The sequence below is a fragment of the Peromyscus eremicus genome, chromosome 6 (genome assembly GCF_949786415.1).
Source record: "Peromyscus eremicus chromosome 6, PerEre_H2_v1, whole genome shotgun sequence".
NCBI classification, from domain to species: domain Eukaryota; kingdom Metazoa; phylum Chordata; class Mammalia; order Rodentia; family Cricetidae; genus Peromyscus; species Peromyscus eremicus.
Window position 1 is genome coordinate 16,783,634 of NC_081421.1, and position 15,840 is coordinate 16,799,473.

Below are 15,840 nucleotides of genomic sequence, written 5' to 3' on the forward strand. Positions count from 1 at the left end.
GTTGTGACGCAGGGATGACTAGAGCCACAATCTTTTTATTTTCTTTATTTGAGAGGAGGATTTAAAAGTATGTACATTTACAAATTTCCACCATGGAAATCATGTATGTGAGAGAACTGGCACCGGGGGTCAGGCGCAGACCATGTCCATCTTTGGTTCACTCCGGTGTTTGTGTTCAGTCTGTTCCCGCTGTGTCTTTGTAACTCCCTGGCAGTTCCCTGTGATAGAGTTTGTAGAACAGGCCTGGGTACACTGCGCGGAATTCCTCCATGCTGAGGTCAATTTTGTCAAACCCTTCCCTGTGTCCATACAGCAATAACCTAGCCACCCTCCTGGTGATGGGGGTGGTATTTTCAATCCTGGCTAGTTTTTCTAGATCCATCCATTCACACTTCAAGCATTCCTGCTGGCAGAAGTTGATAGTGAAGGAACATGGCTGCAGGCGGCAGATCAGGTACATGTCCGACTTCCCGAAGGCTCCAGGGCTGCCATGTTGCTGCCGGATGCTTAGCAGGGACCTGAATTCTGACTTCACACCAGTCTCTTCAAAGACCTCTCGGACTGCTGTGTCGCCTATGTGAAAGAGAGAAACAAACAGAGATTTCATTTCTAGAGATGCCATCAAGGCTTTCAGTTAAAATCTTAAAGTTTAAAAGCAAAACTCTGTCTTCAAGCTGCTTTCTGGATGTTGTGAAAAGCACTTTGTATTTAAGATGCTTTTGAGACCCCGAGGGTCTCTTTGGGGGCTTATTCGTGTGTCATATGTGGGAGCCACATCTTCTTAACCTCTCTTCTGTTCTATTTCCCAAAGGCAAGAACACATTTGCAAACAAAGCTGCAGTTAACATTCTGATAAATCCTTCACTATTGTCCTGCCCTGAACATTCGTCAAACTGCCTGAGTTTGTGATCCTCAGAATGCAGAGAAAGGACCCATCCCTTGTTACAGGAATCTGAAGTGCTGAATGTACTTGAGTGAGCTGTGAAATGACTCTGACTTCTTTGTGATCTCAAGCCCACTGCCCCACAGGGCGAGGTCCTTCCCCATGGTTATGCCCCTCTCCTAGCTGCCAGTGGGTCCTAGCCTGATTTGGAAACTGATTTTTCTCGAGAGCAGATTCTGTAGAACTTTAGGTTCATTCTTTCAATCCCAAAATGCAATAGTTGTTTCATCAAACATTTTCATAATGCATATAATTTTATAATGCAACAAGGGTTTTCACATATTATAAATATTTTTCATAAAATACAAATATCCATGGCAGGACTTTTATTGCCATTAACATACATTTATGTCCAGTTTTTCTAGACACCCAGGAAGACTGTCTGAATGGACTTGACTAATTCTGATGCTCTATAGCTGTCTGCCTTGATTGCTTTTCTGGTAATCTTTAGAATTGTTATAGATTGTTTAACGCCTTCTAATGCCTCTCTGGATGTTTGCCAAATAGCACATAAGTTTGTCTTGCCAGTAATTCTACTGATAATGCCTGGGGTATGAGGAGCTATCAAGAGCATATAGTTCCTATGCACCCAAACCATTGACTGTCTTTCCTGCCCCCTGGACACATACCAGCCCCCAAGATATGCTCTTGTTTCTAAGAAACAGTTCTGGAAAGGCTCACAGGAACAGTAACTTGGTCTAAAACACAAGACATATATCCACCATTCTTTTTCTTTCTTTCTTTTTTTTTTGTTTTGTTTTGTTTTTTTTTGAGACAGAGTTTCTCTGTGTAGCTTTGCTCCTTTCCTGGAACCCTGGAACTCACTCTGTAGCCCAGGCTGGCCGCGAAGCCCCGAACTCACAGAGATCCGCCTGGCTCTGCCTCCTGAGTGCTGGGATTGAAGGTGTGCACCACCACCACCCGGCTTCTTTTTCTTTTTTCCCCATCATTCTTTAATTGTGTACTGACTTCCCTTGACTGAGATTTGCCCATAGGTTAAGCATGGCCAGAAATTACATCTCATAACTGAAGGCACCAAGACAAGGCATACAGCTCACCATGAAGATGCCTGCCTCGGCTTGTGTGAGATGCTGAGTTCAGTTCCTGGCACCACATAGTGAGAAGGAGGGAATGGAGGCATCAAAGAACATTCTAGGCTCACAATGTTTCTCTAGTAAGAAAATAGTTTTCATCTAGAATATGATACATTACTAAATTTATTACTAAAAATTGTGGCACTAGTCTTAAATGTTTATATAGTGGCCTCTAACTCTTGTTTAAATATATATGTATGTATACACATATATACACACATATATATATATACATATGTATTTTTTAAATGCTCTGGAAAATAACTTTGGGGACCCTGCTCAGTTCTTAGCACCACTAATGTGACCGGCTGTTTGTAAATCACAGAAACAGGACAGGGTAAATGAAAGCGTGAGTGTCCTGCTTCGCAGTCACTATAGTACCACGGTAGAGACAGAAGAGACACTGCCTGGGTAGACTGAATAGTTTAACTCGAATCAGTGCATCACCGACTAACTGAAACCGGAGTGTAATCCAGTGCTTTTGTTTTTGAGATGTGGGACATCCTCCCCTTCCACCTCAAAATGGAAGCTTCTCTCTCAGTTCCAACGTGAATTTAAATTTATCAAGATAAACTGTTGTTTCTTTCCAATTATGTAAACAGACTTTAAACTCAGCCGAGATAACAGTTACTGTGTGTGAAGAATCTAGAGGCTCATTTTTGCTGCTTGAATGTCAGACTGGATTGCAACAGTAGGACGGTACCGAGGTTCCAAGTTTCTTCTGCTCTGTAGTATGTACTGACAGGATGTCTCGAGATGGAATAAAATGATGGGAAACTTTCAGCATATGGGTTTCTTCAAGCTCCCTCTGGCCCTGCTGAACATCCCTGGCTAGCTGAAGCAAGATACGGTTTTCACCTATGGTAATGACATGTTTTAGGAAGGCATTTTATACCTTTGAACTGTTCAAGACACCTTTAGACTCAAGCCTTAAGGACTTCAATTTGTTCTGCATTTTCCCAACTAAATTTATTAAAAACATTTATCATATCAATGTTTCACCTACCTAGCATTATCAGAGAATAAAAGATTCCAAACAAATGAGTTTCCAAATTAACTAGCATTTATTTACTGGTATTTAACAGCAGGCTAATTAACAGCCAGTGAATGTCGAAATGTTCAGGATGACAACATTCCAAAAGTGTGTTTCATGCTTTCCTAAACAAAGGTTTCAAGAATATAATTTCCTGGTGGTCTAAAGACCCTGGCTTTCTCATTAGTCTTTATTTTGTACTGGCTATCAACAGAAACAGGCTGTGGAAGAGCAAGTTCTAAGGCTATGGTGAATGCCAACTGCTGCCTTTGCTTTAGTCCTGATAGGCTATTTTGATAACCACAAATACTTAAAAAATTAGTAGTACATTTAAAATTATCTAGGCTTAAAGGAAAGATTCTGGAATTATACTAAAACCTGAATTTATACATACTTAACTTGAAAATGTGTTTTTTCATTTACATCTAAATCTGTCTGAAATTCTTAGGATCTACTAAAGTTCAAAAGAAAAAAAAAACACCTCAATTCATTTGAAAAGGCATGTCTCAAGAAGGAAAGGCACACGGGGGGCTCAGATGACTTCCCCTCAGTATGCAGGGTGAGAAGGCTGGACTTGAGTTACCTTGTTCACACACCCTCACATACCACACAGGTAATGGAAGAAAAGGAAGGTAGTCTTATAGCAAACATGGCCTTTGCTCTCAGTATTTGGCGCCCTACAAAATACGGATGTTTTGGACGACATGGTCTGAGTAGCACAGGGTGGCCTGAAACACCATCCTCCTGCCCCAGCCTCCTCAGTACTGGGATAAACAGGTGTGTGCCATCATACCAACGTCCCTAGAGTACCCAATGTCAACAGACTACCCCCCCCCAGAGAACTAAGCAGTCAGTGAGACCCTAAAACCAAGGTTTGTTTTACATATCTGAATGTTATCCACATGCTCATGGGTTTTTAGGAGCTGGTCATGTAAATACAGACAGGGCATTCGGATCTGTGTAACATATAAAAACTTAAGTCTTCATGAACATGAACTCAAATATAAACTAACATAGGAGACTGCTCTAATATAGTGGCTGGCTAAGGAGAAATGAGAATGTACATGTTAAAGCAAAAGTCATTGAGAAATAATATGAATATCTAATGTATTGTTTATTGATCAGGATGATGTTGAATTTAACCTAATGGTTTAAGGAACAGCATTGTTCTATACTTTGTAGATCAGTGACTAAGTCCTTAGCTTCCATCCTATCTCCCTATAAGCTAATTTGGTGGGAGAGGGGAGGCATGTTATTTCCCACTTGAAACTTCCTCATAAGGTATTTTATTATGTTTTGGATTATTTATAATAAAGAGCTCGCAAAATCTTCAAAAGAGAATCATATCACTATTTCCTTGTAGCTGGCTTTATTAAACTTCAAAGTTCATTTAAAATTATCCACCCATATGTGACCATAATATGATCACAAGTTCAAAATTTAGTAATTGTAGCCTTATTTGAAAAAATCTTCATAGTGAACTTTACTGATGGAGGTCTCAAGTTGCTCCTTTTCAGATGACCTCAGAGCACCCCTGGAAAGGGTGTGTTAATGCTCCCGTAGGGATGAGTTGTGCTAGAAAACTCATGTAACTGTATATCAGCCCTCCAGAAATCTGCCTGAAATTTTCTGACTTGGTCTGAACCAATTAGAAATTTTAAATTCTTATTCTTAAATAAATAAAGCAGTGAAGGAAACATATTAACTCTCTGAACATTTTCAAGCTTATCAGAAATACATAAATACATACCAATATCTTCCCCAGGCTCTGACAGGCCTCCTGGAAACTTCCACATATTTTTCAACTGCTGTGCAAAGTAAATGAATAGGTGATGTCATGATTCACTCTCTTTCTGTCCTGTCTCTCTCCATCTTCTACCCTAGTCCACCCACAGCTGGTCACAGCAGTAAACACTCATTTTTAGTAATTTTACTCTATTTCTCCCAGCTTTCTCACTACTACATTTTTTTTCTCTTTTGAGGGATATGGTAATTGATGAAGTCTTTTCCTCTTATACTTCAGGAAATAGAAGTGGTGTTATTTAGCTAATGTGATATCGTATTAATGAACCTTTGGAGGGAAATATCTATTAATTTGTGTACTTTACAGAACTTGGCTGCTAGTTAAATATGAACAAATAGGATCTTACAGATGCTGCTATAAGTAGAGTACAGAATAAATATAACCACCGAGGTATGCAACTCTAGATTTTTACATGCATTTACTGTATTTTGTTTCTAATCACAGATAGTACTCAAGATTTCTCTGTGTTAATAGTTTCATGTAAAATGTTATTGCTTTTTATGAGTAGTGTGAATAAAATTAATTTGGTTTCTTGGCTATCATTTCTTTGTATTTTTCTCATTGATCATTTCTAATTTTTTTTTTTTTGGTGGGAGGAAGCTAAGGAGATAAACCTGACCTCTGGAAGAAATAAGAATAGAGTGAAATAATTATGAGCTAGCACAAGACAGTTTTCTCATGGCTGACATTTGTCTCTTTGTAGAATTCTGCTGTATGTGTTCATCATACTATAAATCTCAAGAATGAGGAGTGACCTCATAAACCAGTAGATCTCATACTCTTCATTCATAAAACCTTTATGGACCTTCTACTGTGCACTGTGACCCTTTGGCTTCCTGGAAGCATGCTTCTGAGAGCATGCATCACCTCTCAGCTACGTGTACTTGGAGGCCAGTGGCAGGATTCCTGCTTTCCATACACTGTTGATTACTTGGTACAGAATCCAGGCTTTCCAGCCTTCTGTGTCCAACTCAGGCTTGACATTAACTTACAAAGCATATTATGCCTTACTTTACCAGCATAGAAATCTACCTCATCTGCAAGGATGCATTGTCTTTTGGGTTACACTTTGATATGGTTCGGGAAGCTTTGTTTCTATGGAAACTGATTAAGATATTGGATACTACCATCATAAACTCTATTTGTAATAAAAAATGATGTAACAGGGCACTTGAGAACTTGGAATTATTATGACAAACCTTCCAATACACCATCATTCTGTCATCACAGTAAAGCCTGTCAATAGCTATGATCTGCATCTCAAACTTAAACTCACATCTGGCTCCCAGGAACCCTCATAGTGGGTCCTAACATGTCTGTCAAATCACATTCCCCACTCTCTAGTCATTAACATTAGATGTATATATTTATGTCCCAACGCAAACATAAAACTTAGGTGCTACATGAGTTTATGTTGATGGTAGAAAGTTTTGTTCAAGTCAGAGATAGGACCTTAATTTAGGCCCTGTAAGTTACTTAGAATAATTTTGGATAGCATTTCTGAGAAATTATGATGTTGTAATGAGGAAAACGTTTACTTTTGTCCAGCAACATTAATGAAGGGTCAGAAAGTGTAAAGATAAACACCCTTGCAGGGCTGGCCACTGCTCAGAGGCAGCACTAGCCCCTACTTTGATTCCCAGCACCACGGAAGTAGAAAAGGCATTCTCCTTCTCTTTGACACCAATGTCCAGCAGGAAAACATTTCTAACTGTGGTTCTTCTCTTAATTTTTGCTGCTTCTAGTAGCCTGGACTCCTCTTGTGGCCTTTATGTACCATTGCCAGTCTCTCAGTCAAATCCCACTGCCAGCATTCCTGACCACAGTGATGGTTCTGCTCGGTGTCCAGTGTGGCAGCCCCTGGTTGAACTCTGTGCCTTCACACAGTCAGTTCTAATTTCTCGGTTTATTTTTCTATCCTCCAAACTTTTAAAAATTATTTTTAATTTTTATTTAAGTGTATAAGTGAGTCTCTCTCTCTCTCTCTTTCTGTGTGTGTGTGTGTGTGTGTGTGTGTGTGTGTGTGTGTGTGTATGCGTGTGTGCACGCGCCACATGGATGAGAACACTTGCAGAGATCAAAGAAGGCATCAGATTCCCACAAAGCGGAGTTAGAGGTGGTTGTGAGCCAAACTCTGGTTTGAGTAACAAGTGCTTTTAACTGCTGAGCCATCTCTCTAGCACCTAGCCTCCCTCCCCTCCTCTCTCCTCCCTTCCCCTCCTTCCTTTCTTAACCTGGTAAGAAACTCTCCTAGTCTGAGTCTGAAATGTCACCTCCTCTGCAGCATCTCCGCAAGCTCTATGGCAAAGAATCCCTTCTACGACTGTCCAGACTGTGCAGGACTGTCGGGTAGCAGGGTTTTGATCTCTGTACTGGGAGCAGAGCTCCTGGCAACGCTAAGAATGCTACTTCAACACTGTGTCTTCCCTGTTAAACACTATCACCCGTGTAATAGTCTACAGTCCTGAAGCAAGCACGACACGGAGGCTCACACTGGCAGCGTCAGGCCTCCATCACAACTTTATTTAAATAAGTATCTAAATGTTCCGTAACTGCTTAGAAAAGCTATTAAAGCATCTTTCTATAGTCCCTTAGCCGTCTCAACGTTTCCACGTGTTGTTTTACTCTAGGGAGAATATCTGGAAAGCAATCTATAAGGCAGGAACAACTTACTTTATTTCGATCTTGTACAACCAGCACTTTTCTGGAGCTTTCATCAAATACAGCACCTTTGGGGGGGGGGATTACAAAGTATTAATTTCATTCACCTTCAACTCCTCCCATAGTCACCTGTGGTCATTAGAATCCCACCCATATTTGAAGGTCTGGTCCAGACACCTCAGCCAAGAAGACTGTAAAACACCTCTCCACTAAGGAGGGCATTGCTCAGCTGACCAGTTTTCTTTCTTTTCTCTTCTCTCCTCCTTCCTTCTCCCCTCCCCTCCCCTCCTCCCTCCCTGAACAGTTTGGAATTCAAAGGGCAGTTACAGCACATGTTAAACTTGTACAAGAATCATCTACATACAATTTTTCTCTAGATTGTCTATGCCTCATCGTACAGATGAGCATCTTTTTTACACTTTAATAACATCTTTGGTGTTCAAACAGTCGTGGGTGCTTGCTGAGTCCTTCTGGCTCTCTAAAGAGATGCCGTCTATTGAGAGTTTAGAACAGTTTCATTCTCACAGATCTAGAAGCTAAGAAGTCCAGGATCAAAACGCTGATACACATAGTGTCTTTGAAGGGCTACTTCTCACAGAGAGCATCCCCACCGGGGAAAGGGTGGGCCCCTTAGGCCTCTGCCAATAGGGGCTCTAATGCCTTGTTAAAGCTCTGCCCATAGGACCCAGTCACCCGCACAGGCCTCATCTGTTAATGCCATCACCCTGGGGATTAGGTTTCTAACATGCTACATGCATCCATACCTCAGTGCTCCAAGCACTAAAGACACAACTGGACATCTTGTTCTAATTCTTACTCCTTGAAGCACAGTGCAGGCCTCGGCTTCCTGACAGAGATCCCAACTATCTCAATATCCATCAAGACCTGTCTGAGACCAGTTACACTTCCTTACTGTGTGTGCATATATTCTATAGCACGCTCATCCATTTGGAAGGCTTTATTCTGCATGTGCTTAAAGTTCCAATCTAGCACTTTCATTTATTCATACACACTGCTCAGTACACTGAGGACTTCGCTAGACCCAAACCAAATCTTTCTTTAGTATTTAAAGTTTTTTCCCCATGTTATTTGTATGAGTGTTCTGCTTGCATGTATGTCTGTATCATGGGCATGCAGTGCCTAAGGAGGCCAGAGAGGGCAGTGGATCCTCTGGGACTGGAGTTACAGATTGTTGTGAGCTACCATGTGGGTGCCAGGAATCGAACTCAGGTTCTCTGGACGAGCAGCAAGTGCTTTTAACTGCTAAGCCATCTCTCCATCCCCTCTTTTTAGTAGTTTTGTTTGGGCAATCTTGGGTAAAAAAACCAAAAAAACACATAAATAACACTTTAATCATCTGTACTAAATTCCTTAAAATGGGCTGACTTAAACATATCCACATGAGAAGGTATTTTCTATATACTTACTCATTCTTTATTGAGTCTTTTTTATGTAACATATGGAAGTCCCTTATGTATTAACTGAGCTCCTGTTATGTATGAGGCATTTGATCAGGTACTGGGGATGCAGTAAACACAGCAAAATTCCCTGTCCTGCCATCATATCCTGCTATGTGTGTGGAGTGGAGACAAATTAAAGGGAAGTTACACAGAATGTCAGAAAGAGGTAAAAAAGAAATGTAGAGGCAATACATGTGAAAGGAGGTGTTTGTAACTGAGGGGCTGCAGAGATGCTCAAAGGTTAAGAACATATACTGTCCTTGCAGAGGAGCCGAGTTCAGTTCCCAGCACTCACTTGTAACTCCAGCTCCCGGGACCTGAGGCCGTTTCCTGGTCTCTATAGGTACCTGCACACACATCACACACACACACACACACACACACACACACACACACACACACACACACAGAGAGAGATAAATAAAATTTATTTTAAAAATTCAAATGTTAAAAAGTACCTGAAACAAAACGCTGTACTTGGTACTCTGGGGCAGGAAAGGATACCTATAACTGTGATTAACTCCAGTGAGGGAGGTATCGTATGATGTCAGTCTAACTGGAATTTCCATGGGATTTGAATGGCAAGAATCCTGTTTTTAGATTTGAAGGTTTTGTGATTACCTGCATCTCTTTTCTTTAATGTGTTCACCAACAGCATAAACTAACACAGTGAAAAGATATTAAGCACAATTGGAGTGCCCCCTGCTGGTCGAAGTATAAAGCTAAAGCAACACAAGACTGGGATTAAACAGAAGTTCCTTTCTAGCACATTAGGCAGTGTGTGGCTCCTGTGCAGTAGCTCAGGCGCCTGTCACAAGGTCATGTGAGTGTCATAAGGAGTGACTGAGTTCACACAGACATTAGTGGGAGAGCTGGGCTTATAGCCAGGCTTCAATCCAAATGGGCACTCTCGTGGACAGCACTGCTCCATCCAAGACACAGCAACTGTTCTGTAATTAAAGATGTCAATGCATCCATCCATCCATCCATCCATCCATCCATCCATCCATCCACCCACCCACCCATCCATCATCCATCCATTATCCTTACACCTATCCATCATTCATCCATCCATCATCCTTACACCCAGCCAGCCAGCCATCTATCCATCATCCATGGTATACTGGGTGCCTCCTTTGTACTTGGCTCTGTATTTAGCTTGAGGAAACAATGGTGAACAAGACACAAAATGTCTGGCTTCAGGGAGTTTGCATATTGTTGAGGAGAGTAAATATATATATATATATATATATATATATATATATATATATATATATATGTAAAACTTTGGGTTGCACTGGGTGCTATAAAGAAAAACATCTGGATAAAGAGTCACAGACTGATGGAATAGGCATGGAGGAGGTCCCTATCTTAGGAAGTTCAGGAGCTTTTCTGAAGTCACTAAATGCTTCCCATGCAAACATTGGGAACCGGGTTCAGATCCTTCGCTCCCACATTAAAAAAGCCAGGCACAGTGCATCTGTGGACCCAGTGCTAGGAGGTGGAATATCCCCTTGGCTTGCTACCTCACCAGCCTAGCCAAATCAGTCACTCTAGGTTATAAAACACAAGGCAGATGGCTCCTGAGGAATGACAGCCAAGGTGGCCTACACACACACACACACACACACACACACACACACACACACACACACACTGGCTTTGCATGACTTCCAATGAAGCATCAGCCTATCACCAAATTACTCGGTAGAGTCTACTGAGGTAGAGCCCAGAGAAAGTTTCTGAATGTCTATTTCCCGCCAGGGAAGAAGGCTACAAATAAGCATATTCTGGACATTCCCATCAGCTCATTTACAACACTTCGATACACAGACCAGCCTAAAGCGTATGAATTATACGAAAAGGCACAGATTACAACGGTAATAATTAACCTGCATTGTTCTTTCATTATTTAAGGATTCCTTACTATTTCAGGTGTGGTTTTCTGTTTTTAATTTTTATTTTTTCTGGAAACCTAAGAATTTCCTTAACTCTGGTTCACAAAGGATGGTCCCAAGAGCAGCAGCAACAACAGCTGGCAGAGAAGTTAGTAGGAATCAGACCCTTGGGGATGAAAGTAGCTGCTCATTTTGGCAAGCCCTCCAGGAGGTTTCAATGCCCTCAAACAATGAGAATTTTCTGCTTCTGAAGCTAACTGGAGGGTTCAAGCCTCTACACTAGTTATACTGTTCTATCTTAAACCACTACCATTTGGCACAATAACCGTGTAAAGTCTTCGGAAGTAATAGTCAAATCATCGAATGCTTAGTTTGCCTTGCCTCAAGTTCAACCTAAAAGTTTTCCTGTACGACTTTATACATTTAGTGCATATTTAGCACTAGTATGTGTGAAACAACCATGAACTTCGTCAGAATCAAAATGGAGTTCCTTGTGTCAATCCTAACAAAAGGAAATAAAGCTGGGAGATTGTGAAGACATGCCTGATAATAACGATTACAAAAGACTGCTGGAACCACAGCTGGCTGAAGCCAGGACAGAGTACTCCACGAGGACATGCTCAGTCTTTGACTGATGCCACTATAACCCTTAATGTCTGTGTCCAAGGGTTACTTGCTCTAATATTCTCTATTTTATCTTTTAAAACTTCTTCTTGCCTCCTTGAATATGCTTCAAGTTTACTCTGACATATGTCTTCTGATTGCAATACACTTGAATCACCAAAAAAAAAAAAAATTACTTTCTGGAGAACGTCACTGTTTATTTGGGGTGACATATGCTTTATTTCCTTATCCCAATTCAGTGCCATGTGTGAAACATGTTAACTGTGGCCTTTGGGAAGCCTATTTCTCCACTTGTTCTGTATGGGTTCCCAAGACAGTCAGCCACAGTCATACAGCGCTCACCGAATCAACATCCACTGACAGGCTAGCAGCTCAGCTGCAAGAAGACATGTCAACCCGAGAAAAGGTATTTCTGGTCTGAAACTGACCTGCAACCCCCACTTGGTGCGTAGCATATCCTGGCAGTCTGCTGGGTCCTTCTCCCAGCCACAGTGTCAGCGTGGAGGAGTGGGAGTCTGCGTGGTGGAAGCGGAAGCCCAGGGAAGCAGCAGAGGTGATGAAGTGGCTTTGCAGGATGGGGATGTGCAGCCATGCAGCTACCCTTCCTTCTGACTGCCACTGTTGTACGGCAGCTAAAATGCAGGGGAGGAAGATAACGTGTAAGGCTTTTCTATGGCACGAGCAGTCGCTGTCTTGGCATTACTATAGCCCATCACCGTGCTGGTGTTTATAACCATGCCTCCTACATACAAGTCCAGCACACAACAGGTGCTCAGTCACTGGAGAATGGACAAAGGAACTGACTTGAAACAAGTATGGGTTTAGTGCTTTCTTCTTTCCAGTGCTGGGGATCAAAGCTGGGGGCTTGCTATATGCGGTCGGGCACTCCACTACCAAGCCACATCCCCAGTCCATTCTGTTCCTTTTAATGTCCTTAATTTTAACATTCAACAATCATAATGATGATGAAGGGTGGGTCTTTTTGTCGTTGTTTTAACTCTTCCTTCGAGAGTTCTGATGTTATTTTTGGTTTACAAATTGCAAAGTGGTTAAAGAATAAGCCAGAATTCTCTACTACGAGCCTGAAGAAATTTTCAGTTTCTCTCTTTTCTTGTGATTTTGTCATTAACATAATAACTACCGCTTATATTATGCCTTTTATAATACATTACATATTAAACAGTCTATTACTATAATTCCTTCAATGAAAGTAGATTTCTCAATAGTAGCAGCTTCCCTCATGTATCTTACACGCTACCCAGCCAAATTCTACTCTAGACATTTATAGTATTTACAAATCTATTACAAACACCATTCTGAAAATAAAGATTGTTTTTTTATTTTAAAAATCTTTACATTTTATTTTTCTGTGGGATTGAGGGTGGGGGGAGTGCTCACTTATTTGAACCTTAGGTGTTTCAAATGCTTAACATTATCCGAGAGTTCACACCGTGAGAGACAGGTAAGCTTTAACTTGTGGGCAGGGAAATGCCATGTCACAGCTGAGACTTCAACAAAACCTCTCAACCACTGATCACCCCCCACCCTGAATCCCACCCTCTCTACCCTGGTGCCCAAGGATGTCTTCATCCATTTCCTGGTCACCTGACTTTCTCTTCTCTCCCTTGGCCTTGCTTATGTAAGCTCCTACCTGCTAAGGACCATGGGCTTCCCATCTTTGGAGATCAATTTGCTTAGCACAATTTTAAGTTGTTGATCCAGCATACACTGTGACTATAGGATCAGATTTTTCCTACCTCACTTTCCCTAACTGAATCATTTTTAATTGAGTTATAATGACAGAAAGCAAGATGCACAAATCCTAAGTGTGCAGTTGAAACGTTCTGACCTATGTAGACACCCCTAAGCAATGCCTCCATTAAGACTCCAGAACATTTCTATCATGCGGTAGGTCTCCTGCGCTCCTTCCCAGGCAATCCTTCCAATCAAATGAAATGCTGCTTTCTAAAACAATGGTATTTGATTTTCCCTTTCAACTCTTTACCTTAGACCATTCACATTACTTCCGCTTCAGCTGAAGCACGAGGTTGTCCAGTTCTGACCTCACTGAACTCTTAACTTTTCCCTCCAGTTGTTACTTCAAACCATCTTAAAACTGAATCCAGTGCCCATAGTAGCTTCATCCACAGGCCTGTTCATGTTCATTCCTCAAAACAGAATTTGAAATCTTAGACCCAACTCTATTAAGAATTTCTTCCTCTTTTCTGTCCCTCTAAGAAACGTGGTCCTTCCCCATCTACACATCTTGGACCAGTTCCTGGAAGCCCAGCTCCTATATGACCTCTTCAACAAAGTTTCTTAACCATAGTAGTGCAAGTGCTACTATTATGTGAACTTAGTAACACATGCTGTCTGTGTGACTCACTAGAATGTATCACACATCGCCTAACCTACTAACTAGTTTTCTAGTTAAAATGTCATGAATTTGTAATCCTCTCGCTAGAAGCAGGGCTATTTCACCACCATTGCAAATGTGATACCAGGCGTAGTAATTACTTCTGTAATCCTAGTGCTCTGGAAGCAGAGGTCGGACGGAGGGTCTTGAGTGTGAATCAGCTCGAGCTATCTATAACATTCACCTGCCTCAAATCCCCTCTGCCAAGAAATAGTCTATGGAGGGCTGGGTACACTATAATCCTGACATTTGGGTTGTCAGTAACAAAACAGCAGTAAAGGAATAGTGGCCCGCATGTGCAAACCTGCCTTAGCAGTCATTACTAACACACTGCAATGTTTAATCTCGAAGACGCTGACATCCTATGTGGCTTTCTTCTCTGACTAGTGCCCCTTTACAGGCACTGTCCATTAGTTTTGTTTGATTCCATCACCACAGAGCTAGAAGCAGCTCATAGAGCAGTGTGAAGAAAGTACATACCCAGAGCCAGGGGAAGGTACCCACCGCCTCTGTGGGTACCTTCAGGTTATGAAAATGAAATGAATTTATATTTGTTAGATTCTTAAAACGAAAATTACAGTGAAATGTTTAAAGATATGTAAAAAATTGTACTTCATAGCTGAGGGATTTCATTTAGGGTGTCTTTGATCATACTTATCCAGTAACTAGAGCTGGCTAGCGTTATTCACCTATTCAGTGGTCATTCGATTAATGCCTGGCAAAGCTTGTGGCACGATCTGGGACTTGAACCCTGGACACGTTTCCAAATGAAGCACACTTTCTGGAGTGGTGCTTAGATTATCATTGGTCACTGGTATGCCAAACACCCATACCCATCCAAATGTGTATACCTAACAGAGGATGAATGGATTCGATTCTCCTACTGGCAATATTGATGGAGTCTAGGTGGGGCTTTTCAGCACTTACAAGCAGGAGAGATGTGAAGTAGATTGGTTTGAAGATGAAAATTAAACGGCATTAGAGACGCTTACTTGCTATGTTGCTCACAGGATAAAGATCGTTTGTGGTTTCCTGGTTATGTGAAAGAATCTTTCCATAGCTAAATTTCCATGCTATGTCTTCAGTTTGAAAAACAGACCGCTCTAATAAACCAGACACGTATCCCAGAGTTAGGGCTCCTTCACTCAAGCTCCCTTTCAGATAATTAGGCTCAATGTTCAAAGCCAGTGATGTGTTCCTATTGAAAACTACAAAGCTCTGTGGGTAGAAACAAGCACCGGTTCTTGACCTGCCAGCTCCTATCTGCCCCCATTAAGAGACAGTTTTGCCTAGCAAAGACTGTGGCAGAAACTAAGTGCCAGCAAAACTAAGGCTGCAAGGCAGCAAACAGCGAGGTTATCAGCGTTTACTAAGAGTTCAACGTGTGGCCGACACCGTGCTCGGCGCTGCGAACCCGGGGCAATCGCAAGGGCGAGTATCTAGGCTTTAGACCCAGACATGATTGAGGGAACTTCCAGGTCAAAGCTCGAGGGCCGCTGGGTGTCCTTTCAGCTATCACCTCGCACGCTCCGCCCTGGTTTCCGGGGCCCGAGACCCGCACTTGCCCTGCAACAGCCTCCGGAAGGCAGCAGCGTCCAGCCCGTGCAGCGCGCGATGCCGCGCTAGATGCACCGAGACGCCCCCAAATCTGTCCAGCTCGCCTTGCAGCTCGCCGGCGATTCGCGGGCTGCCCGAGGCTGTGCGCGGCCCTGCCCAGAGCCCGACTCTGCCTGCAAGGAGCAGCGCCGACCGCCAACAGCGGGCACTCTTCAGCCACCTCATTGCTGCACCTAGCCTTTCCGACGCTCGGGAGGAGCCTGTTCGCCCCGCCCCGCCCCCGTCTCGCATCGCCCCGCCCACGTCCCCAGGCACTGCCGCGTCTCAGCTTCGGGAGCACGCCCCGCCCC

The 15,840-nt window shown here is 42.4% G+C and overlaps 1 protein-coding gene across 1 annotated transcript; it reads right to left on the reverse strand.

Annotated features, from left to right (window-relative positions):
- Positions 1-11: 11 nt before the first annotated feature.
- Nudt6 (nudix hydrolase 6) lies at positions 12-15,796 on the reverse strand. The gene is made up of 5 exons (XM_059265263.1): positions 15,499-15,796; positions 11,946-12,149; positions 7,548-7,603; positions 4,821-4,875; positions 12-573 (listed from the first exon to the last, which is right to left on the reverse strand). Exons 1-5 carry the CDS (start codon positions 15,779-15,781, stop codon positions 176-178), a joined length of 996 nt encoding a protein of 331 aa, XP_059121246.1. The 5' UTR covers positions 15,782-15,796; the 3' UTR covers positions 12-175.
- Between the last annotated feature and the right edge of the window lie 44 nt (positions 15,797-15,840).

Excerpts from the sequence above, each read along its gene's own strand:
- Nudt6 (XM_059265263.1), bottom strand. The coding sequence starts at position 15,781 with ATGCGAGACGGGGGCGGGGCGGGGCGAACAGGCTCCTCCCGAGCGTCG. Across the intron at positions 12,150-15,498 it reads CTTCCGGAGGCTGTTGCAGG|CTGCCGTACAACAGTGGCAG; the intron begins GCAAGTGCGGGT and ends CCTGCATTTTAG. Across the intron at positions 7,604-11,945 it reads GCACCAAGTGGGGGTTGCAG|GTGCTGTATTTGATGAAAGC; the intron begins GTCAGTTTCAGA and ends CCCCCCCCAAAG.